Source organism: Mesoplodon densirostris, chromosome 1 (genome assembly GCF_025265405.1).
Source record: "Mesoplodon densirostris isolate mMesDen1 chromosome 1, mMesDen1 primary haplotype, whole genome shotgun sequence".
Classification (NCBI taxonomy): Eukaryota; Metazoa; Chordata; class Mammalia; order Artiodactyla; family Ziphiidae; genus Mesoplodon; species Mesoplodon densirostris.
Window position 1 is genome coordinate 1,937,237 of NC_082661.1, and position 24,444 is coordinate 1,961,680.

Sequence of the window (24,444 nt, forward strand, 5' to 3'; positions counted from 1 at the left end):
AGCTCCTCTCTTCCCTCACTGGAGCGGCTCAGTGGGTGGTGAAAGTAGGAGGCTGTGAATGTCTCCTGCACTGTGGTCCTGGGCACTGGCTCTTCCCCGCGATGAAGGTGTGGCGTGGGCATCCGTGGACGCAGCCCCGGGCGCTTACAGAGTCAGTGCATCCCCAAGGCAGCAGAGGTACAACACAGACCCATCCAGCGTCGGGAGAGGATCGGCCCAAGTCCATCCCCCAATGGGAAGCTTCTTTCTTAATAGCCAGGCTTGCAGCCAGAGGGGCAGGTACCCAGGAAACTGAGATACTGAACTGTGTCCACCTGATAAAGAACATCTGGGGCCTCGCGTCAGGGGGACTTTGTGGAGCCCATGTTTCCCTGTGTCTGAGTGTATCCGATTCTTCGGGGAAGGACACCTGCCCAGCTGAGCCGTCTGCCCTCAGCCCAGCATCAGGTGGAGGTGACATCTGTCAGCATCTGCCTGGGCTGAAAGTTGAAACCCCGTTGCTCTTCATCCCCCAGCAGCACAGGACGGAGCCTGTTCCCCGCAGCCAGGGGCCGGGACACCTTCACTCACCTACTTCCAGCTGCTTCTTACTACCCAGACCCTGCCCCTGCCGACCAGAACCTTCTCATGTCCGGCAGGCCCCGGCTCCAGGACCTCAGGATGCCCCCCAGAGCCAGTGGGAGGACTGGGGTGTGCTGAGGCTGGTCTCTCACAGCTTTTGGGGGGTTGGCCCGGGGCTGCTCTCTCTGTGCCCATGGATGCATGACCGCCTCCCTGTCTCTGTGTCCGAGGCTGCCAGTTCCTCAGTAATTCTCACTGAAATACCCTGTCCCCTGTGGGATGGAGTCACACGCCCCGGACTTGCCCACGTCGGCAGATCCTAGTTGCTGCACTTTCTCAGCAAGCGCATCACTCCCTGGGTCCTTCAGCTGCTGTAGCGATGGTGGTGCCGGGTTTGGTGGGACCAGGTCTCATCTTTGAAAACCCAGAGTGCAGGTCTTTAGGGAAGAGGGAGGTGGTGGGGGAGGGTGGCCCGTCCCAGACACCACCTGCTGCCTTGCTTTCGGAAGGTCTTCCTGAATACTTAGTCCTTCCTCACCTTTGGGGTCTGTCCTGAGTCGGGGTCCCCAGAAGCAGCACCCGGGACAGCGCTCTGGGTGCCTGTGAGTTACCAGTTACCTGAGGAGTGATTTCCAGGGAGGGGGCAGTGGGGACGCAGGGAAGGAGGGGGCTGGGCTAAGCGAGGGTGTGGTCTCAGCTGGAGGCCAAGCCTTGGGTGCCGTGGGCCATGAACACCTGGATTTGTCTCATGCTTTCACCCCCTGGCTGTTAGGGGAGGCTGCCCTGGGGCGGGCATGGTCTCCAGGTGAGGCAGTGACCCACTGAGCACGACTGTCCGTAGCCCAGGGCAGACCAGCTCAGGGAGCTGGGGGTGGGTGTGCCTGCCTGTAAGGTGGATCCATGGGGAGGGCACTGACTTGACCATGACTGGGGCCCTGGACCGAACTGGAAAATTAGGAGAAAAGAATAGAAGCTCGAATACAAGTCAGAAGGGATTTAAGAAATCACCTGGGGCTAGAGCCTCATCCACTCATCTTTTAAAAATGAGGACACTGAGGCCCAGGAGAGTGAATTCACTGTCTGAGGTGTTGAGACACAGAGAGACAGAGCCGTCCTGGAAGGCAGGTCTCCACGCCCTTGGGCTCCTGAGTGCACACCCCCCACCCCCAGCTCCCCCCTATGACTCTTAGAGGAGGGAGTAGACCAGTCAGCTGTGGGCGTGAGGCTGCTGCGGGCTGGGCTGTGAAGTCCAGGTCTCTGGTGTGCGCGTGTCTGTGTGTGTATGGGTGGTGGGGACAGGATGACTTCCTGCCAGGGCAGCGGCACCTGTCAGGTGTATCAGGACAGTGGCACCTGTCAGGTGTATCAGCTGCAGAACTTCGTTGTCCTACAAGTGAGGTCAGGGGTCCTGGGGTCCACACAGCAGCTCTTAAATTTTTAAGTGTATAGACAGGGGTGCAGGGAGCCAAAGATGCTTCTAGAAGTTTTCACTCAGGCCAAGTGAAGTCAAACATCATGAAAAAAAAATTCAAGCCAGACTGTTACAAACGTAGCCTGGTGGCTGCCAGGAGCTTTGGTCTTGGAGCAAATCTTTCCAGCCACAGCCCAGCCAAAGAAGGCTTCAGAAGCCTGCATGTGGGCGAGGGGCCAGCTGCTTTTGTGCCCCAGACAAACCTGATTTGATGCGCTCAACAGGGAGGGAGGTGCCCGGTGGGACCTGCCGTCACCCCGGTGCTGCTGCGGGTCTGCTGGCCTCTTACTTGGCATTACCTGCATTCTCATCCAGTTGAAGCTGGAAACAGCCTGCGTTCGCAACAGGCAACCTCCCCCAACCCCACGTCACGGTCCCCAGAAGCTAACATGTGCTCAGTGTTGCCAAGGGCGCAGCTCCCAGACCCACCAGGAAGCTCTCCATCACCCACCGGAGCCGTGTCCGAGAGGGAAGGGGCCACAGGCCCCAGCAGGGTTTATGGTCCCTGCTAGCCCTGAATCCTGTTTGAGAGCTCACTCAGTGGCGGAATTGTACATAATCTACAGCACAGCATAATTACCTGCAGCTTTATACTCAATAAAAACGTCTTATGCCAGCTGAGTTCTGCACCAAAAGGCACGCAGCTTCCTCCAGGCCCCGAGAGGTTACCTCTCCCCTACCTGGGCTTGCTGGGGCTGGGGGGGATCCAATCCATAGGCAGGGATCTTGTCCAGTTTGCCAGCATTGCCCCTCGACTTCCAGCCCCTGTGGGCCCATGAGCCGCCCAACGTCTAATAAAGGCGGGACCCTCATGTCTTGCCTGAATTTTCCCACAGCGGTGAGCATGTCAGAACAACACAAATCTCCATTCCAACCCCCGCCTATGCAGATGATGGAACGAAGGCCACAGAGGGTGAGGGTGGCTCTCAAGATCACCTGAAGGTCAAGGGCAGGTCTAGAGCTGGAGGGCGCGTCCACCAAAGAGGCGGGTCGTGGCCTTCCACCTGGCTGACCAGGCCAGCAGGTGCCAGTGCTGTGGGCACAGTGCTGGGGTCTGGGTCACTGCTGGAGGGATGCAGGCCTGGATGCTGGCACCCAGGACGGAGAGGGGCCAAAGGTGAAGCGCGCTGGGTAGTCTACCACAGACTCAGAGATTTCATCTCCACAAATCTGTCATCTCATTGCTCCGGAGGTCAGAATCCAACACGGACCCCACGGAGCTGGATCCAGGTGTGGGCAGGGCTGGTTCCCTCCGGAAGCTCCAGGCAAGGATCTGTTCCAGGCCTTCCCAGCTTCTAGAAGCATCAGCATTCCTTAGCCCTTTCCTCTAACTTCAAGGCCAGCCGTGGAACATCTTCCAATCTCTCTCTCCCCCTACCCACCCACCCCAGGTGTGTGCGTGTGTCTGCCTGTCTGTCTGTCTGTCTTCTGCTTCTGTCCTCAAGCCTTCTCTGACTCGGACCCCCACCCCTTTCTCTTATGAGGACCCTGTGATGACACTGAAGCCACCTGGACAGTCCAGGCTACTCTCCCCATCTCAAGATACTAACTTAATCACATCTGCGAGGTCTCTTTTGCCATGTAAGGTAACATTCAGAGGTTCTAGGGAGTCAGATGTGCACCTCTTTGGGGCCATTATTCGGTCCACCACTCCCATGAACCTGGCCTGGCCGGGTAGTAAATCAGACGGACCATCTCAAGGTCATTTCTACGAAGGGACCTGGTCTGTACAGAGTTTCCCTAACATGAGGCTCAGCCCCTGAACCCTCTGTCCAACCTATGGGAAGTGGCCGGCTGGGCTGAGTGTGGAGATTCAAGGGTGGAAATGATTTTCTCTTTGGGAAGCACAGTGGCTTGTGCTCGCTCAGATCCAGAGACAGGGCAGACACCCATGTGTGTCTGTCTGGTAAGGCCGGAGCTGGTTGCCGGGAGCCCTGGCACTGCCCAGAAGTGTCCCTGATGGGTCTCCCCCCAGAGAGAAATCAAAGGTCAGAGGGTTTCAGGTCACGTGGACTTGTCCTGCCCCTTCCCGCAGCTTCTGAGGAGCCCGAGGAGAGTCCTGGAGCTTTCAGGGCCCTCAGAGGTCACTGGGGGAAGCTGAGGTCCAGGAAGCGGGGAGGCCTTGCCCAAGAGGAATCTTCTGGAAGGCCCAGACCAGAAACAGGTACAGAGCTCATATCTCTGCACAATCACAAGACTGGTCACAGGACACAGCCAGAGGCCAGTCTGGTGGCCTTAACTGGCCTTGTTTGCTGGGGTACCTTGAGACCAAATCTGAATTCCTGTGTGCATTCCCACGTTACAGACATATTCCTCAGGAAGGAAGCTTTTCCTTTCTTTAGTTTTTCTTTTCTTCACTATTTTTTCCTTTGTAATCTTTTTCTCCTCCCTGATAACCTTTCACAGATAAGAGGTCTTAAAATTTCGTATTATTCCTTTCGGAGATTTTAGGATCCTACATGTGAAAACACAAAGCTTAATTCCTTGCTCTTCTGAAAACAAACCAGGACTGAGCTGAGGCTGAGGCTGATGATTCAAGCAGCCCATCTGCTAGTTCTCTGCTGGAGAGGGGTGAGCTGCCCACCTGTGTGGGCCTCCAGGGCCTGGGAACCCTGCCGCACGGGCAGCTCCCAGTCGGGGAGGTTTACTGGGCCCCACGCTCCATGTTACTCGGTCCCTGGATCCAGGGCCAGAGCGGGAATTCCACTAAAAGGAGAGAGCTGGCCTACAGGAAGAGCTCAGACCTCCTGGGGTCTGGTTAAGCCGCCCACTTCTCTGAACTTTGTGTCCTTACCGGTAAAACGACGGTGAGGACACTGTCTGCCTGTGAACCAAATGAGATAACATATGAGAAATATCTGTGAATCACCCCAAAAGCCAGACATTGCTACTGTCATTCATACTTTGCGTAAATAACCTTTGCACATGTGTGGATTTCAGCCCTGAAGGGATTTTTGAGTTAGGGCTCATACCAAGGGTCTTTGAGGGAAACTTAGAGGAGTTTCTCCATTCACACAGGTGTGTGGTCTGGACGGGCGATGACCGGGTTTTCTTCTTCAACCCGACGATGCAGCTGTCCGTCTGGGAGAAGCCGATGGACTTGAGAAACCGCGGGGACCTCAACAGGATCATCGAAGACCCTCCCCACAAGCGCAAGCTGGAGGCGGCAACAAGTAACTAAGAGACGGGCCCTGTGAACCCAGTTTTATAAGAGTCTAAACTGTACATTCCCAATGAGCATGAAAGGAAAGGACAATTTTCCTGGTTATTTGGCAAATTGATTTTGAAGGAATCGTGTTCCCTGTTTCAGAATTTAGTCATTAAGTTTTTATGGTGCTTTCTGCAGAAACACTGATCCTTCCAAGGAGGTGGCTCTGGATTTCTTTCTTTCTTTTTTTTTTTTTAATTTAATTAATTTATTTTGTATACAGCAGGTTCTTATTAGTTATCTATTTTATACATGTTAGTGTATATATGTCAATCCCAATCTCCCAGTTCATCCCACCCCCTGCCCCCGCTTTCCCCCCTTGGTGTCCATACATTTGTTCTCTACATCTCTGACTCTATTTCTGCCATGCAAACTGGTTCATCTGTACCATTTTTCTAGATTCCACATAAATGCATTAATATACAATATTTGTTTTTCTCTTTCTGACTTACTTCACTCTGTATGATAGTCTCTAAGTCCATCTACGTCTCTACAAATGACCCAATTTCATTCCTTTTTATGGCTGAGTAATATTCCATTGTGTATATGTACCACAACTTCTTTATCCATTCATCTGTCGATGGGCATTTAGGTTGCTTCCATGACCTGGCTATTGTAAATAGTGCTGCAATGAACATTGGGGTGCATGTGTCTTTTTGAATTATGGTTTTCTCAGGGTATATGCCTAGTAGTGGGATTGCTGGGTCATATGGTAGTTCTATTTTTAGTTTTTTAAGGAACCTCCATACTGTTCTCCATAGTAGCTGTATCACCTTACATTCCCACCAACAGTGCAAGAGGGTTCTATTTTCTCCACACCCTCTCCAGCATTTGTTGTTTGTAGATTTTCTAATGATGCCCATTCTAACCGGTGCAAGGTGATACCTCATTGTAGTTTTGATTTGCATTTCTCTAATGACTTTCTTTTCGCATAAAGTTACTAACCTGGGGAAGCCCTCTCATCTGTCAGCCACTCAAAACTTCCTTTCCAGCACAGACATTAGCCTGCATTTAACTTTTTTTTTTTTTTTTGCTTTTAAAATCTGTTTTCTACTATCAAATTAGTGTGTGCTGGTTAAACATTTTAGAAAATGCAGAAAATTCTCACTTTTCAAGCTCATCCACGGTGGTCATTTTGATGTACTAATTCCTGTTTTTTTTTTTTTCTCCAGCATTTAATTTTTGTTCCAAATGTCATAGGAACGCCCCTTGAGACCACATGTCACGAATGGGAGCACGTAACCCTTCCTCCTCACACACCCACTTCAGAGCTTTGTATGAAATCCATCCGTTCTTTATTTGAAGGGATGTTTGATTTCAATGGAAGTGCATGTGGAGAGGAGAAAGATTCTTCTCAGCCGTAGAGGAATCGGGTGCTTGCAGACAGTAACTGTTCCCAATGATGCCCCAACAAATCTCGTATCCCCAAGAGTCAGAGGAGAACACTTAACATCTTCAGAAAGGATCCTTTCCGATTAGATCTCATACATTTTTAATCAGCTGCTGTGTTGGGAAAGGCCCACTCCCTGAGCACATGGGTTGAAATAGTACTGGCTTCACTGGGGAAACTTGAGATCAGTGGTTCTCCCTGACTGACCCGCAGAGCTTGGCTGAAAGGCCAGGAAATAGGATCTTGACCCCTTGAAGAAGTGTTTGTTTTATTTTTGTTGGTGTTTTATTGGGTTTGCAGTGATATTTTTGATTCCGCCTCAGGTGGGGCTAACACAGATGACAGAGACCAGCCCCCATTTTTAGTCAGAGCCAGAGGTATTTGAATGGAAATTTAGGAAAAGGTATCATAAAAGTTTTAACATTTTTACCAGTGCTAAAAGACATGGGAAAGGTTGCTCTTGCAAAGCTGGTAGCAGTTTGCTAGGATGGAGAGATTGACATGGTTAATAGTCCCCCTCACTTAAGATAAAGAGTACACCCCCCCACCGTACCCACCACCCCACCCGCTGCCAAGAGTCAACTCAGGTCAACTGATGTGGAGAAAAAGGAATGTTCTAGGTGCACATCCAACTGAGTCTGTAACACTGAACTGTGCTCAGGGACAGTAAGAATTGGGTTTGTGATTTTGTTTCCTCCTTTGATTAAGTGGCATCCATTTTTAAAAGGGATGCTTTGCATGCTGAATGGAGGCTTGAACCAAAAACCCCTCACAGACACCCATATCCCAAGACCCTCACTCTGGAGCAAGAGAGAACAGCACACCCTGGGAGGGGGTGTCCTGAGACCTACAAACCTCAGGGACAGTCGGGTGCAGTTTTTGTTTTTTGTTTTTTTGCGGTACGCGGGCCTCTCACTGTTGCGGCCTCTCCCTCTGTGGAGCACAGGCTCCGGACACGCAGGCTCAGCGGCCATGGCTCACGGGCCCAGCTGCTCCGCGGCATGTGGGATCTTCCCGGACCGGGGCACGAACCCGTGTCCCCTGCATCGGCAGGCGGACTCTCAACCACTGCGCCACCAGGGAAGCCCTGGGTGCAGTTTGTCATAGCCATGATGTTTATTTTCTTGGTAGACACAAACAATGCAGGCAGAGTCCTTGCTCCTTTCTTCAGCTGTCATTCTTGGAGATAATTGGGTGCTGTTTCTTTTTTTTTCCCAAGGCCTGGAAGGAATGAGAAAGGAAGGCACGCATTAGCAGTCAGTGTACAGTTGTTGGCCTGTTTCTCTCCTCTGGACCAAGTGGAGTCAGGGCTGCGAGAGCAGAGAGGGGTCTGCAGGGTCCCCCACTGAGTCTTCTGCCCTTTCAAGGCTTGTGAGGACTGTACGTGGAAGACAGCGTTAAAAGAGTATCAGGCGTATTAGAAACGCGAAGAGTTCGTTTGAGCAAAAACCGATTCCAATCCCGCAGCACCAAACTGGACGTGGTTGGCGCCTGGGAAGGCTGACCTAGTGACGGTGCAGAGGCGGAGAGAGGACATTACCTGATGGGCGAGAGGTAAAGCCCAGCCTGCTGCCGAGACTGGGCCTCCTTAGCGTGTCCATTGATTTGTAACCTGGAGGCTTCTACTGGCTTAGATGTTGGTCCAATGGCCTCCTTGTGTAATTAATTGCAACAAGGACCTGAATTATCTGGGTCATAGATCATGGCTCCACTTCACTCTGCTGACCTGAATCTCATTTTACACTTAAAAAGGTGGAGAAGGGAACCTTAAATCTAACAGACACAACCGGAAATACCTGATTCTCATAGATTTAACATATCAAGTCATTTTGTCTGCCACCTTTATAATGGTAGCCCCTTAACTACTCTATCTAGATAGATGTGTGATTATAAACTTACAAGCAGTTACAAAATGAGCTTTAACCTTACTTAACTCTTATAAAAAGAGGAAGACACTGCCTTAAACCAGTGTATTTTAACTTGAATCTTAAAGATATGCAAATGACCTCAATTCTCAACTTGCTGTTGCAGAGTAGAATTGCCATTTAAATGCATTACTTCTAATTTCCTAAGAACCACTCACCGCAATTGTTCTGTTTGCTGCGAAACAGGACAGGAAGTATTTCTGGAGGACTAATTAGCAAAGAGCAGGTGGAGTTGATGACCTCAGGCCACCAGCAAGGGACGTTTTCCCCTGGCTGGTCATCCATCATGACTCATCCAATGATTTGACCCTAATTATTATAAGAAGCAGCTCTAGAAGATATTGTTCTCAGTGTAGAATTTTGTTTTTCACATTTTGTTCAACTATGAGTCATTATAGATTTGAATATTAAAGCCTGTTTCTCGCCTGAAATGGAAGCATTAAACATTCCAGTTGATATTGATTATTTTTCAATAGGCAAATGAAATAAATGAATTTGACAAAATCGCTGCCACATTTAACTGCTAGTAGGTTTGAAGGTGTGTGTGTGTGTGTACTAGGAATGTCAGCTGTGGAAGGGGGAGCTAAGAGTGTCAGACAACTACAGGGAAAAGGATACAGAGATGCCAAAAGTGCTAAGCGGTTCATCATTCAGCAGATAAGGGAAAAGTCGCCTTTTTTCCATTCTGTTTTCATTGCTGAGAGGTTCAGATGAAGGCCTGAATTATTTCCTAATTATCTTGCAGCACATCCAGATTTTTTATGTCTCTAGCAGACACACTGTTAATTGGGAATAAGTGCCTGTTGAACTGACGTGAAATGCCAAGTACCAGCCTTCACCCCTCATCCGTTCTATGTCCTGATGTTCTCGGGGCCGCTACATGCTCTTCAGTGTGGAGGGTACCATACTCTTGTGTGTTTTTCCGCCAGCTTCAGCATTTCTCAAATCTCTTAGAGGCTCAATTCTTCCATTGTATTTACCTGCAGCACCAAAGACCTCTCTTCTGAGCAATGGGTAGTGTAGACTGAAGGAAAACTGAAAGTTGTGAGTTAACGTTTTATTCGGGGACCTACTGAGGACTATAAGCCAGGGGGACAGCCTCTCAGATCGCTCGGAGGATCTGCTCCAAAGAGGTCAGGGAAGAGCCAGGGTATATAGGAGGTTTTGTTGAGGAAAAAAAAAAAAAACAACATTTAATGGAACGTCAAAGATTACAGCTAATCATAAAAACCAGACATCTCAAGTGAACGATTCTAGTGTTTTTCTGTGGGAAGATCCAAGGGTCTGGGCCCATTGAAATCATTCCTTAGACATGCATCTCAGCTATCTAGGGCCAGTATCCTGCTTTTCTCCATCCTGAAGTCCCCTCAGGGCTCACCATCAGGACACCTGCTGTGGCTGATGGCTTGTTAGCCATCAAACAAACATTCTTTGTTGACTGAAATGGCAGGTGACCTCTTTTTCTGTCCCAGGTAGAAATCTTCTGGCAGTCTGGCTGAGGCACCTGCTGCCTGGTCACCTGCACCGTCCACAGCTGGGTACCGTCCCTTCTGCTGGGAGGGTTTGGTTCAGTCCGGTGGGGTGTATCAGAGGGTGATCAGATGAAACGCCTGTGGGCCCATCCTCTGGGGTGGAGGAGACAGGAGGCGGGGACAGAGATGAGGAGGAGTATCTCCCAGCCTCTCTCTCCTACCTTTCGTCTCCCTCGGGTGCCTCCCAGTGGATGAGGAGGACAGGAAGCGGCGCTGGGGTTGGGGGAGCGTTGGGGGGGGGGGGCGAGAAGCGCTGAGTGGGGGAACGGGGAGGGAACCCTGGAGGGAAAAAGGGGCGCTTGTTTCCTCATGCTCACCGCAGCCGCAGGAGGTGGGCGCCATCCATATCAGCTTCCTTTTGCTGCTGTAACACATCATCGCAAACTTAGTGACTTAAAACCAACACCAATGTATTACCTTCCAGTCCTGGAGCTCAGAAGCCCAGCTTACGTCTCACTGGTGTTGTCGGAACTGCATTCTTTCCGGAGGCACTAGGAGAGAACTCGTTCCCCTGTCTCTTCCAGCTTCAAGAGGCCACCTGGTTTCCTGGGCTCCATGGCCCTGCCCACCCGCTCCAAAGCTGCAGCAATGCATCTTCAGCTCTTTCTCTGGCTGAGTCTTCCGCCTCCCTCTTCCACTTTCCAGGGTCCTTGTGATGACCCTGGGCCCATCTGGATGTCTGAGGCTCACCACTCGTCTCAAGGTCGACTGGTTAGGAGCATTCATCCCCCTTGCCTTGCAACCTAATATATTCACAGGTTCCAGGGATCAGGATGTGGACATCTTTGGAGGCCATTATTCTGCAATCCAGCATCTTTATACCTGTTTTACAGAAGAGGGAATTAAAGAAAGGAGATCAGCTGACATGCTCAAGGTCACACTTCTATCCAGTGGGGGACCAGGGTTTGCACCCTGGAGGGTGTGACTCCAGATCTGAGGCGGGGCAGCCTCGCCAGGCATCTTATGAGCATACGATAAAAAGGGGCTTCTGGAAATCATTTTTCTCCCTGTGCCTGACACAGGACAGTCAGGTGTGGGGAGCCTGGCGCTTCCACGTGGCAGGAAGTCACTTGCCTTCAGTTGCTCTGTAAGCATTTCAGTCGTTTATATTCAAGACAAATGTACATTGACAATGACATGCATTTCACCAAGGAGGACATGAAACCGTCCCTGTGAGTAAACCCAGCTAGGACTTGTGAACGGGTCACGTTCCCGAGCGTTGTTTGCCCAGGGACGGTGCACTGACCTCCACCTCACAGTGGGACCAGGTGCCCGGTACTCCAAAAGACCCAGGACTGCTGAAAACACAGATGCTGGGTGTTCTCCAAAGTGGCAGAGATGTGCCTCATTTGTTCATCCGCGAGGACTCAGGTGGATGAGAGGGGCTCTCCCCACGCAGAAGTCACCTGCCCCGGCTGTTTGGGAGGAACCCCGACCATCACCTGGGACCTGTGTCCCATCCACAGCCCGACGCCACCTGGCAGCCTCGCCCACGCCTCCTCTTTGCACAGTGAATGAAACAGGTGGCTTGTTAACGCCATTATCAGCATCGGTGCCCACACTGGTCAGCCCCGGTAACGGGACCGCACGTGAGCGAGGTGAGTGGAGACAGGTCTTCCCTCCAGAGAATCGCTATTGACAGAATGTACCAGGCAGCCTGTGATGGGAAGGGAGGAGCCGGATGTGCAGGCACCGTGGGGTCTTTACGATGCTCTGTAACACTCACCTTCCATTTGCTGGACGGGCAGGGCCAAGGCTCATCCAGGTTTCTAGATGCCGCCCTGAATTAGTGCCGATAAAGGGGTTATGTCCTGTCTCTGTGCCTTCAAGACCCAGGACTGCTAAACAGGTGAGACAGGAACGGCAGTTTTCAAAGCAGTTTCCCCGGAACTTAGTGCTTCAAGCTGCCCTGCCCTCCTGGCCTGGGAGTGAGGGCAGCCGTCGTGCCGGTGGAGCTCGGACGGCCCAGCCAGGCCTCCACCCGGGGCCGTTTTCCCCCAGCGTTCCAGGTGGGCCGAGCACACGTTCTCTTGGCAGGGTTCCCAGGTCACAGTCTCAGGAGCTGACGAAGGTTTCAGCTCGGTACTGCCTCATTGGGCAGGCGACCCACTAGGGGCTGATGACTCGCAGAGGCCGGGACGGAAGCACCGCATCACTTTGTCTGCCAGGCTCCCAAGCTGCCTTGTTTGCAGACACCCCAGTGAAAGGACCGGACTTTGGCCGGAGGGGCCATCCCACTGATAGGACGGCCCCATCTCGGGCCAGCACTCCTTGTGGGCTGTGAGCATTTCCAGGGGTGGAGAAACTTGGAGGTCTTGTTCTGCTGAGCAGCCTGTGCATTGCTTGACTATCAAGACTGTATAACCCGCTGTCGGTCTTTTCAGCCAGATGTTTGCAGACGCCCCTAGAACTTCCCGAAGATCTCAGGTCACATGCTTTGTTCACGTGGGTTAAGGTGAAAGCTCATCTGTGTTAAGGGCGTACGGCTCCCCTGGAAAAAGCTAGTGAGTCTGGAAGCGGAGGAGTGGAGCCCGCTCAGGTGATGGACGTGACCCCAGCCTCGGTGACCAGCACCTGCCGTTAAGGGGTGAACTTTGGATTCGCGCAATTCACAGGCCGGAGCACCACTGTTCCTAGATCCCTGGGGGCAGCTACAGCCCTGGACTTTTCCAAGTTGCATCTGCCTGGGGCACAGGTGTCTGCCACATACCGGGGTTCTCCTCTGAATACAAACATGCCCTCCCCCAACAAATCCGCTCCTGCAGTTCTCCAGCAAGTTTAACCAGACATTGTGCCTTCCCTTCTGAGAGAGGGCACCGAACATAATAGGGGTCATCACCTCCACTTGCCCAAAGGAAGACATTTGTCTCACAGACTCAGAAGAGCTTTGACCACCTGCTCCAGCCTCACTGTATGCTCAGTGCCTTTTTAAAAAAATGTACATGCCTTTCCTTGCCGGTTAAAGGCATAAAACAATAAATTTTGAAAATAGGTAGATGTTTGTGAGTATGTATTGAATATATTTTTAGTAGAACAGCTGAGGAATTGACATGCTGCACTTTCTGCTTTTCACCACTGTGGGTATCTTTCCGGCTCCCCGTGTCCTGAGCCCCTCGCCCCCCATAGCCCATCCCTCTTCTCTCTCTTTCTCTCTCTTTCTCTCTCTAGGCTGGATACCCATGACTCTTTCCAGCTGGTGGGCTTCTAGGTCATCTGTTTGTTCATGCACACAAAGAATGCTGATATGACACCTTTGTACACATATATTTATCTTAGGAGCATTTTTACGAGTACTTTTCTTGTATAAATTCATATTACTGGAATTGCCAGGTCAGAAGGTACATGCATTTTATTTTGACAGATATTGCTAAATCGTCCTCCAAAAAGATCAACCAGTTCACATGCCCACTAATAGATTCTGCCTATTCTCATAAGCACTGTAGATCATCCAATCTTAAGTTTTTAGACCCATTCATTGTGTCAGTTGGCATTTCTTTAATTGCAAGTGAAATTGAACCTTTCACCTGGTTGATTGGCCATTTGTTTGTTCTGTATTCCTGTGAAGTGTGTTTGTCTTCCTTATTGAATTATACGGAATCCTGTAAATCAAGGAGATCAATATTTTGTCTATAGTGTGATTCCAATATTTTTCTTTTGATTTTTTTCATAAAACGAATTGATCTTGAATTTTTTTTCTTACTGCGGTAAAACATGCATAACATGAAGTTTGCCTTTTTAACCATTTTTAAGTGCACAGTTCAGAGGCATTTATCAATAATACCTTCACAGCATTATGTAACCATCACCATTATTTCCCATCTTTTTCCTCCCCCAAAACAGAAACTCTAACCATTTATTGATAAATCCCCTGGTAACCTCTATTCTACTTCCCATATCTATAGATTAGCCTGTTCTATATGCCTCATGTAAGTGGAATCATGCAATATTTGTCCATTTGTGTCTGGCTTATTTCACTCAGCGTAACGTTTTCAAGGTCCATCCATGTTATAGCCTGTGTCAATGCTTCATTCCTTTTTATAGCTGAATAGTATTCCATTGTAGGGATAAACCACATATTGTTTATTGATTCACCTGTTGATGGACTCTTGGGTTGTTTCCACTTTTTTGCTGTTGTGAATAATGCTCGTATGAAGGTTGGCATACAAATATCTGTTTGAATCCTTGTTTTCAGTTCTTTTTGGTGCACACCTAGGAGTAGAATTTCTGGCTCACATGGTAATTCTACGTTTAACTCTTAGAGTCAAACTTTTACCACAGCAGCTGCCCCGTCTAGCATTCCCACCAGCAGTGCACACGGGTTCCACGTCCTTCTCCATATTATTTGTCAACACTTGTCTTCCGTTTTAAAATTCTTCTTATTATTATTTTATTACCATCAGAGTGTGTAAAGTGGTACCTCATTGCGGTTTTGATTTCCATTTCCCTAATGACTACGTGTTGAGTACCTTTTCATGGGCTTTTTGCGTGTCTTCTTTGGAGAAAGGTCCATTTAAGTCTTTGCCCGTTTGTAACTGGGCTGTTTTTGTTTTAGTTGTTGTTGCTGAGTTGTAGGAGTTTTATATATATTATGACTATGAATCCCTTATCAGATATTTAATTTGCAAATGTGGTTCCCATTCTGTGGTTTGCTTTTTCACTCTGTGGATAGTGTCCTTTTATGCAAGAAATTTAAATTTTTTTATTAAGTCCAATTTATCTATTTTTTTCTTTTATTGCCAGTGTTTTGGTGTCATATTTAAGAGACCATTTTCAAATCCAGCATCATGGCTTTTACCCCCTACATTTTTGTCTGAGATTTGCATGGTTTTAGCTCTTACGTTTAGCTCTTTCATCCATTTTGAGTGAATTTTGGTACTTGGGCTTTTTCAGAGATGGTTGCTGTCCAATTCTTTTTTTTTTCATGTGAATGGACCATACTTTCTTTCTTATTTCTTTGTATGCTTTGTAGTTTTTATTGCGATCTGGACTCTCTGAGTGTGATGGTGTGGCAGCGCTGGAAATGTGATTCTCCTGCTCCTCAGGGATTTCTGATTCCTGCTGCTTGAGGGTTGGAGCCGTCCATTTGTGACTTTTCCAAACTAGTTTGTTAAAATCTTTATTTATTTATTTGGCTGCACTGGGTCTTAGTTGCGGCATGTGGGCTCTAGTTCCCCGATCAGGGATCAAATCCGGACCCCCTGCATTGGGAGTGCAGAGTCTTAGCCACTGGACCACCGGGGAAGTCCCTCCAGACTAGTTTTTATGTGCGTATTCCTTGTCACTTTCAGTCCCGGAACTGAAGTTTCTGTTCCGTTATCTCTGAGGTCAGCTGAAGGACAGCAGCCCCTCCCCCCAGCCAGCACTGCCCTTGATGTTGAAGGTCCCAGAGTTCTCAAATACTTGACTCCAGTCACTTTTCCAGTTCGGCAGCTGTTTTCATGGAGGGACGGACCCGAGAGTCCCCTATTCCACCGTTTTTCCTGCTATTCCTTTGGTCTTGTATTTTTAAAGGCAGTCAAATTTGTGTTTTCCTTTATGACTTCTGAATTTTGAATCTTGATCAGGAAACTTCACTCATGATAGAGTTCTTCAAAATGAACAAAAACACTCTAGAAAAGAACCCACATCTTTATAATTGTGTGACCTCATTTAAAAACATTATTTCTTCAGTTTTCCTGTCTTGCCTTTGGTCTCGCCGAGTGTGTTCTGTGCGGGGTGTGGGGAAGGGCTGCCTCGTCTACACCTTATTAAATGTCTTGATGATGATGTCTCTGCGTATCCGCCTGAAGGACAAGCAGACAAACACAACCCACTCCTTCTTCAAAACCCAGCCAGAGCCAGTGGGGGCCAGGAGGAGCATCGTAAGGGAGAGTCCCAGCTCCTATGTGGAGGGGTGTTGGTGGATCTGGGGGCTGAGACGGGAGAGTGGGATGTGCTGGGATGGGTAGATCCAGGTGGAATGTGCTGAGATGAGGGGCCCATGGGACACAGAGGTGGAGAGCCGGGCAGGAGCAGGGGAGGTAAATGTGCCTTCTGGGGTCACAGCACAGAGGGGATTGACTGTCGGAGCCATGTACGGGCGCGTGGGGAGAGAGCATGGGAGTGAAGAAGAAAGCCCGTCCCCTCCCCGTCAGCTCGGTCACCACAAAGGTCTCTCTCTAGACCACTGGTTCTCATCAGGGGCAGGGGGTGGGGTGAGGCTCTGTCCCTTGGGGGACATTTGGCAATTACTGGATACATCTGTGGTGGTCACTACTGGGAAGGGCGCTGGGTGTCTGGGAAGGGCGCTGGGTGTCTGGGAGTCAGAGACCAGGGATGCTGCTCAACACCCTACGGTGCATGGCACGCCCCATCATCCAGCCCCACGTGTCACTGGAGCCAAGGTGGGGAGGGCCCCACTGGAGAGCCCTGAAAGGCCCACCTGGGCTTGGGCTCTCACCCAGGGAGCGCTCACTGGTCCCACAGTGCTGTACTGGGCAGGACCCGCTGTGGACGGGCCGTCGGTGGGAAGCGGCCACCAGAACCCAAACCTCTCAGCTCGCTGCAGCTCCACACTGTGCACCGAAAGCGAACCGGAGAGTAGATGGGGGTTGGAGCCGGAGCAGGGGGGCATTACTGGGATTTCAAACCACGCGTATGGAGAATTGTCAGGTTTTATAAAAAGAAAAGGTGTGGAGGGCTTTGCAGTCGTGGAAATTCATATTTTTTCCCATAAGCTTCACATTCATTATGAGCTCATTACAGAGCCTCCTCAGGAAGGACATGGGTTCAAGCAGCCCTGGGGGATGGGGGCAGTGGGTGAGGACATGGGGCACGCACTGCAGAGCCCAGGACCCTGCACCTGTGCCCACACAGGACGTGGTTATGAGAAAGTGGTTTCTTGGGGATGACAGACACAGAATAAAAAGCAGGCAAGGAGGCAGTTGTGATGCCAGGGAGTATTTGGACATCATTCAACCTGTCAGCACCAAAACAATGATGCTCTAGAACCATCTTTATACTCATTTTTCCTCTTTCCTTTTGGAGACAGATATGAAACACTGCAGCACCTTTTTACTTTTTCATTCCGAAAGCTCATCAAACATTTATAGGGCCAACCTCTTCAGGATGTAAGTAGGGGACCCAGCTTCAAAATCAATTTAGCTTTTAGAAAGCAGACATGTAGACAGCAGTGGTGGGCACGCCGCATGCAGGAGAAATTGGGTTGTTCATTGCAGGAGACAAAGCGGGGAGTCCGGGTCTGTGGTTCAAGCACAAGAACGTGAAGGCAGCGTGGCTAGCAGGGCTGGTCCAGGGCCTAAGTCCTGTGAGGGGTGGGGTCAGGTGGACGCCCCTTCCTCCTCCAGCCCTCTGGAAGGTCCAGCAGCCTCTACACAGCCAGCAGCTAGAGATGACTTCTCTGCACCAAAGCACATCAGATTTCTCTTCTGCTGAAATATGAAAGGAGTGCACCCTGAGAGCGTAGTTACAGGATTTGAGGTCCATCTTTAAGGGAAGTCTGTTTTCTTAATTTCAAGATGAGTCTGCTTGAAAGTGGTGCTTCCCAATGGTTTGTCAAAGCCACAGGCTCCGTGTTAACAGGTGAACTTGGCTTTCTTTCAGCCAAGCCCGGCGATGGATCAAGTTCCGAAGATGGTGGGGAAGACGCACACGTGAAAACCAAGAGGAATCGGTAGGTGGCCGCGTCCTTCCCTGTGCGTCTTTCTCCGAGGGATGATTGGGTGGTGGAGAAAGAAGAGGGATCCCTTTGACTCTGTTGACTGAGCCAAGAATGGATCCAACCCCTAAACAGAGGGCGGGAGGTCCCAGGTCTGTCTTAGCAGAACCTGCTCTGGGTGCCCCGGGTCTACACTGGATGTCGTCTCCCCTCCCCAGGCCTCCCCGGGGCCACGTTCACCCCTAGCCTTGCTTTTGGGGGCCCTGAGGAGCGTCAGAGCACCGAGGTGAAGGTGGTGCCGTGCGCTGGGGGGGCGGCGGGTTGTGCGTCTGGCAGCCCTGGCTTGGAGGTCCAGCTCCGTGTCTTGCTCGCTTAGTGACTTTGGGCGAAGTAATTTCACTCCCACATCAGACTTCTCATCTGCAAAGCGGGTGATGCCCTAGTGAGATGTTGCCCGTGTGACTTCCTGTGGCACCAGGAGAATAAGTTCTCCATCCAAGTTTGCTTGTTATGATTTGGTTGTAGCCACAACACGGGAGGGAGGGAAATCCGCCCTTCCTTTCAAGCTGGGGGCGGGGAATGGTTGTTCCCGCTTTGGCCCTCCTGGAAGGCCCTGTCTGTGGTCCCTTTCCTACTGAGTTCTACGTAAAGGGGTAAAATTCGGGGTCTGTGTGTCCAAGTTCCCAGAACGGGGAGGTGGGAGGCCCGAGGCAGGGAAGGATGAAGGCGAATCTAAAAAGGGACCCATGAGGCCACTTCCTGAGCCAACGTGGTTCCGATGTCCCGGCGGGAATGGCCCTCATCCCAGCCTAGCAGTGCATTCAGTCCTGTACCTGGTGCCCATTTATCAGCCCCCATCATGGGACACCCAGGCCTGCGGCAGGAATCCCTGAGCAGCTGTCAGGATGTTTGCACTGTGCATATTTTCTCTTTAAAAAAATGTGCCTTAGGAGAAGTACTTTTGCAGTAACAAATGTTCGCAGTGATGAAGGAAAATGCAATCTTGACTCAGAACCTGAGCCCGTTCTCACCTCTTCCATCCTTGCCCTGTGGCTTCCTGGTGAAAGACGGTGGGAGAGGAAGGGAGAGAGGAAGTGGAGGCAGGGCTGGCAGCCAGGGGTCAGGGTGCTTGTGGAGACACAAACCTACAGAATTAATCCTAAGTAGGTGCATTATTCCTTTTATTTCAACACCTTTGGCCTTTTTCCACTGTGCACCCCTCACAAAACTATTTCACTGACCAGGGCCCAAGTATCTTGTCATTTTAACTGGTACCAAGCAGACACCACAGAACTTTCTGGAAACAATGCAGGGAAGGGTAAGCAGTGTCCTTCCCAAGACAGGAGGGCAGTCTGGGTGGAGGGTGGGTTCTCCTTCTGCGGTGAAAGAGACCAGGGGCAGCGGTTTGGCGGGACCGGGGGCTCCCTGCGGTGCAGGAGCAAGGCACCTCCCGCCCAATCGCCCAGGCCTCTGTTTTTCTGCTCCCCATATCCTGTGCTTAGACAGTCACTTTTGGGGTCAAAGGACACTTGCGTGGGCCACAGAGAATGGACACCAAGTGTCTTCATTGGGGACCAAGGGCTCCAGGAAAGGAAATCAAGCGTCACCTCTTTATTGTTATGTTCACACCCTGGTTGTCAGCTAAGCCAGTCTCTGTGACCTTTGGATAAATGTATATAATTTTAAAAACAAGATGAGCTTCCTGAGGCATGAGAGAGACAGCAATCTAGCCATTACTGGATGCATTTTGAACTCGTGCAGGAGGGAGGTCTCAGCTAGCTCCAAAGGAGTGGGGATGTCTGCCTATATCACCCAGTTTTATTCGTTTTCCCGTGGGACTGGCCCCAAACTCTGAACACTTGGCATTTAAATAATGTCAAAGCATTAGTCTCGGTTTTCATCATCTGAAAGACTTCCTCCATGACTCAGCACTGACTTTGAAACCAACCCGGGTGTTTGCATGAAGCTTTTGGCCATTATATGATTCCAAGCCCCCTCGGCCCTCAGGTGCCCAGGCACCTGGCTCCCGCCATGGTTCAGGCCTCGGTCCCTGGGTCACTGTGTTCTGCCACTGAGATCCAGGAGGAAAAGGTTTCAGCGGAAGTTGGGGGGCTGCACTCAGGGTCTAGAATGTTCCATGAGTCCTGGTCATTCACTTCTGAGCCGCTTTGCAAACTGTGCCCACTCTAGGGGAAGCTTCACCCTCGTGTGGCTTTTTCCAAAGCTTCCTCCCAGCCTGGACCTGCATGCCCCTTGCTCAGAGCTCTTCACTCGGGTGCATGGACACCAGCATCATCTTGGCATTTTTGTCCTTTTGGGGAAGGTTGTTGTCAGTAAGCCCAAGGACTCCTCAAGCTTCCAGCTGCTTTAGTAGACGTTGCCTAACTAGTAAGAGGCCAGGCTCCAGAGAACCTGCCAGAATCAGTCCATTTTGACCTTCCCTTTCGTATACATAGTGTAATTTTTCACAAAAAAAGCACTTAAATGGTTCTGCAAATTATGACTCTTAAGCGGCCATATCCTGGCCTCTAAACTACAAGGCACACTTTGGACACTGCTCTATGCTCCCTGCATATTTTTCACACCCTGGCCCAGTTCATATACGTTTTGAACATTCTTACACAGATGGGATTAAATCAGTTGTGCATATGATTCAGGTCCAAATGATAACTTTTCCTAAAATTCCCTGGGAAGAGAAATATGTCACAATGACAAGCTTTCAAATTACTCAAATATTTTCAACTACCTGGTAAGCGCTGTTTCAGATGACTTGTTATTTACTGTTTAATGGAATGTGTTTGTGATGCACAGTAGTGCGTCTTCCCTGGGACCGGAAAATTGATTGTTTGCATCTCCCCTTTGTGTGCAGTGCCCAGGGGTTCGGCTGGTTTCTGATGTGTAAGTTGTTTATAGTTCAGACCTGCTTTTCAAATGTGCTGTCTACTTAAAGAATTTAGAATTTATTTCAAATCATTGAGTTGAGTTATTTGAAGGATTCAGCAAAAGTATGTCATTTGGTTTAAAAGCCAGAGTGAAATTATCACTCTTGACAAAACCCGTTAGTAAAGAAACTGTCAGTGGTACGTACGGCTTCCAGCCCCTTCACGAGGTGCCAGTTTTTGCCAGTTGCCGAGCCAGGGGATTCCTGCTAAACTAATGGTTTTCTGTAGCGTGACAGGGTGCAGTTACTTTTTTGAGTTTTTAAATATCATCGGCCCCACGGCTTTGGAAATGTATTTATGTTTCTAGGCCATTTGGTACAGAAGCCTTTTACCGTAAGTGACCAAAAGAAATCTCTTGGCTTGGAACATTGTTTATTGTGGTAGCTCATAAACTTTGGGGAAGTCCCGTTGATGGCCTTAGATGTAAGTGGTAAAGTTGACCTTCAGTAGGTGCTTCCATGGAGTCATATACAGCCATGGCTGGAGACACAAGAGCATGGAATAAGCAAAAGTGCCCTTGTGGCATTTTTCTGCTTTCCCCAAATATGCCCTCCGTTACTTTCCTCTTGACAAACCAAGGTGACCAAGTCACACTGAAAGCATGTCCCCTGGACCAGGCTGCATCTTTAAGGATTTGGGGGCAGCCTGAGGAGGAAGTCCCCAGCCCCCATGCCCATCTGTGACACCGAGGTGCCCTCACAGAGCTGTGAGGCTATGATCCATCCACCTGCAATTCTGCATCCCACCTGGGGGCCACCTGGGGCAGGGGGCATCTGTCTAGGACCAAAAAAGAATACAACCATCCAAAAGACAGAACAAGACCAAACAATCTAGTATCTGGAGGTTTTGTAGCTGCCACCCCTGAGCCTGTCCCCAGATCAAGCCCACACACCTAGAGAGAGTCAGCTGTGAGAGAGGAGAGGAAACACTCTGTTCATAGTCAGACAGCTGCTGCTGCCCCCCGAGGTGCAAAGGCAAAGGATGGTCAGTGAGTGTGGGCGGCAAGGAGGGGCCGGCCTGCTGTGTCCTCACATGAACTGTGAGACCAGCTCTTTCACTTCCATATACATGATTTCCAGAATCCCAGAAAAGTTAGCTATTGAGAAAGTAAGAGCATGGCTCCTCTGAAATGCTATAAGGTAGTGCTAGAAAGTATGTGAATACAAATTAAGATTGCTATAAAATTACATCTTTGGGCTTCCCTGGTGGCGCAGTGGTTGAGAGTCCGCCTGCCGATGCAGGAGACACGGGTTCGTGCCCCGGTCCGGGAGGATCCCACATGCAGCAGAGCGGCTGGGCCCGTGAGCCATGGCCGCTGAGCCTGCGCGTCCGGAGCCTGTGCTCCACAGCAGCAGAGGCCACAGCAGTGAGAGGCCCGCGTACCGCAAAAAAAAAAAAAAAAAAAAATTGTGTCAGCTCTCTAGCAGCATCCTCCAATCATGACAAATTTATTATGAATCCCTAGATTGACACATAGTTGATGTGTTTCAGTCCATCTTAGTTTTTAATTTTAGCCTTTAAATGACACAGTATGTCTCTATCTTGGTGATTCTTGGGTAATTGTCCCAAGTATGATATGTTCCTTTTCCAAGTGTAGCTGTGCATCTTTTCTATATAAGGTACTTTTTTGAATTACATTTTAGTATTTCTATTTCATTGCTTTGAGTTTCCACATTGGCAGCTCCAAGTATACTGTTTGGTTCTTCTTTGCCCTTCTGCTGTGTCACTGTGTTTTGCATCCTTCTTATGTATTTTCTTGTTGTTCCTTGAGTTTCCTCTCCTCACCTTCTGTTAGTCTTAAGGCATTACCTGTGCGGCATTTATTCTACTCAAGTTTGTGCAACTTCTGGTTTATTCATTTCTAAAGTGTTTTTTTTTTCCTTTTTTATTTCTAATTTCTTGGATCTCTGAGATGTCTTTTCAGGTCTTTCTTTGGTCCAATATCCTTTTCTTCCCCTGAATTTGTCTATCTGATATGTGCTGCTATTTTATAGCATCCACCATTTTCTTTGAAAACTTTAGCTCATTTTCAGAGTCAGTTAAAATTGCATCAGAGTCTCGGGCTGTCTTCCTGCCTCTTCTGCCTGCGGGTATTTACTCTGTGTTAGTCTCATTGTTCTCTCGCTGACTTCGTGTGGGGTGAGATGGTACCCATCGCTGTGGTTCCAGGTTCATTGGAATGGTGACAGAAAGAGGGTGACCTGGGATGGCCTTGCTGGTGTCTGGGCCCTGGGTCCCCTCCTCTCTTGTTGTCATACTGTGTGAATGTGCCCTGTGTTTGTGGGTCTGTTCCATGTGCTCCCTCACTTTTCCCAGGGTCTCCTCTCCCCTTTCCTAGGTGTCTTTTCTAGTTTAGATTACGCCCATGTCAGTTTCTCTGTGTTTATCCCTGGTTTTATTCTTGTCTAACCCTCATGGGTCACCTTGGCCCCTTTGCAGTTTGGAGCTCGGAAGCCCCGTCCAGCTTCAGTGCCCCCCCCCATTAGCAGCCACAGCTCAGTGGCTGCCCCTCCATCTGGGGACATCAAAGACTCATGGGGCTCAGGGCCCTGGCACAGGCCTCTGCCACCCCTCTGCTTCCCTGGGCAGCCACCAGTGCCCTGAGTCCGTTGGTGCCATGGTCTGGCTTCGCCCACTCGCAATGTAAGCTCTTGGGATGCCTCACCCCTTAGTTTGGGAGGACACTGTCTGCGGGCTTCTTGTTCTCTTAGTCTAACAGCCCATCTGCTTTTGTGTGAGGACTTGGATAGATAGAAAAGCATCCCTCTGCCTTTGCTTTATTTCACATCATGAGGTGTGTTTTTTGTTTGTTTGTTTGTTTTTTTGCGGTACGCAGGCCTCTCACTGCTGTGGCCTCTCCCGTTGCGAAGCACAGGCTCCGGACGCGCAGGCTCAGCGGCCATGGCTCACGGGCCCAGCCGCTCCGCGGCATGTGGGATCTTCCCGGACCGAGGCACGAACCCGTCTCCCCTGCATCGGCAGGCGGACTCTCAACCACTGCACCACCAGGGAAGCCCATGAGGTTTGTTTTGTCTTAAACCTTAGGACTAGAACGTCTTAGAGTCCTGTGTCCTATGATGGACGTGACTGGGCTCTTACGTTTCCTCCAATGTCCCCAAAAACAACGCTGGAAGCAGCAAGTAGAGGCAGGAGGTCGGTTTTGGTTTATTTGTTGTTGTGATGTAAGCGATGAAGTAGCCTCTGTGAGACGCACCCCAAATCCTCAGCCTGAGGGCACCCCGGCCTATTCTCAGGGCTGAGCCTGCGGTGACCTCGCAGGTGCAACTAGAAACCGGGGCAGCAGGGGCAGTGGGAACCAGATGCCGGCCAGTATGACTTGTCACCTGTTGGGTGACAGTGTTGGCACTCTGAGGCCAGCAGTGTGAGTCCCCAGATGAGGTGACCACACGGGCCCCAGTGACGTGCCTGAGGACCTCTAACTGCTGGGGAGCCCTCTCAGCTTCAGCCAACAAACTCTAAAGACAGGGCCACATAACACCTGCGAGAGCCAGGTCGAAGGCCGGTGGGGGGTCACGGCCACCTCCGGCAGGTGGCTCGCACCTGTCTCTGGAGACCCGGGGGCCTGCCCTCAGCGCTCGCAGGGGCACCACCCCACCCCAGAGGGAGACCACCTGCTGTTACAGTGAGACACCTTCCAACAGGTGCTTCCCCAGGAAGGAACCCTGGCCTCCAAGATGCAAGTGCACCCGCAGCTGGGAGACCTTGCGTCCCTCCAGAGGCCCTCAGTGACTGGGCCA

The 24,444-nt window shown here is 50.2% G+C and overlaps 1 protein-coding gene across 1 annotated transcript in view; it reads left to right on the forward strand.

Moving 5' to 3' along the window:
* TCERG1L (transcription elongation regulator 1 like) overlaps window positions 1-24,444 on the forward strand; it is a 205,553-nt gene that overhangs the window by 143,362 nt on the left and 37,747 nt on the right. Inside the window, exons 7-8 of the mRNA XM_060093664.1 lie at window positions 5,051-5,205; window positions 17,690-17,759. Of these exons, the coding sequence (XP_059949647.1) occupies window positions 5,051-5,205; window positions 17,690-17,759 (225 nt within the window). The remainder of the gene's footprint in view (window positions 1-5,050; window positions 5,206-17,689; window positions 17,760-24,444) is intronic.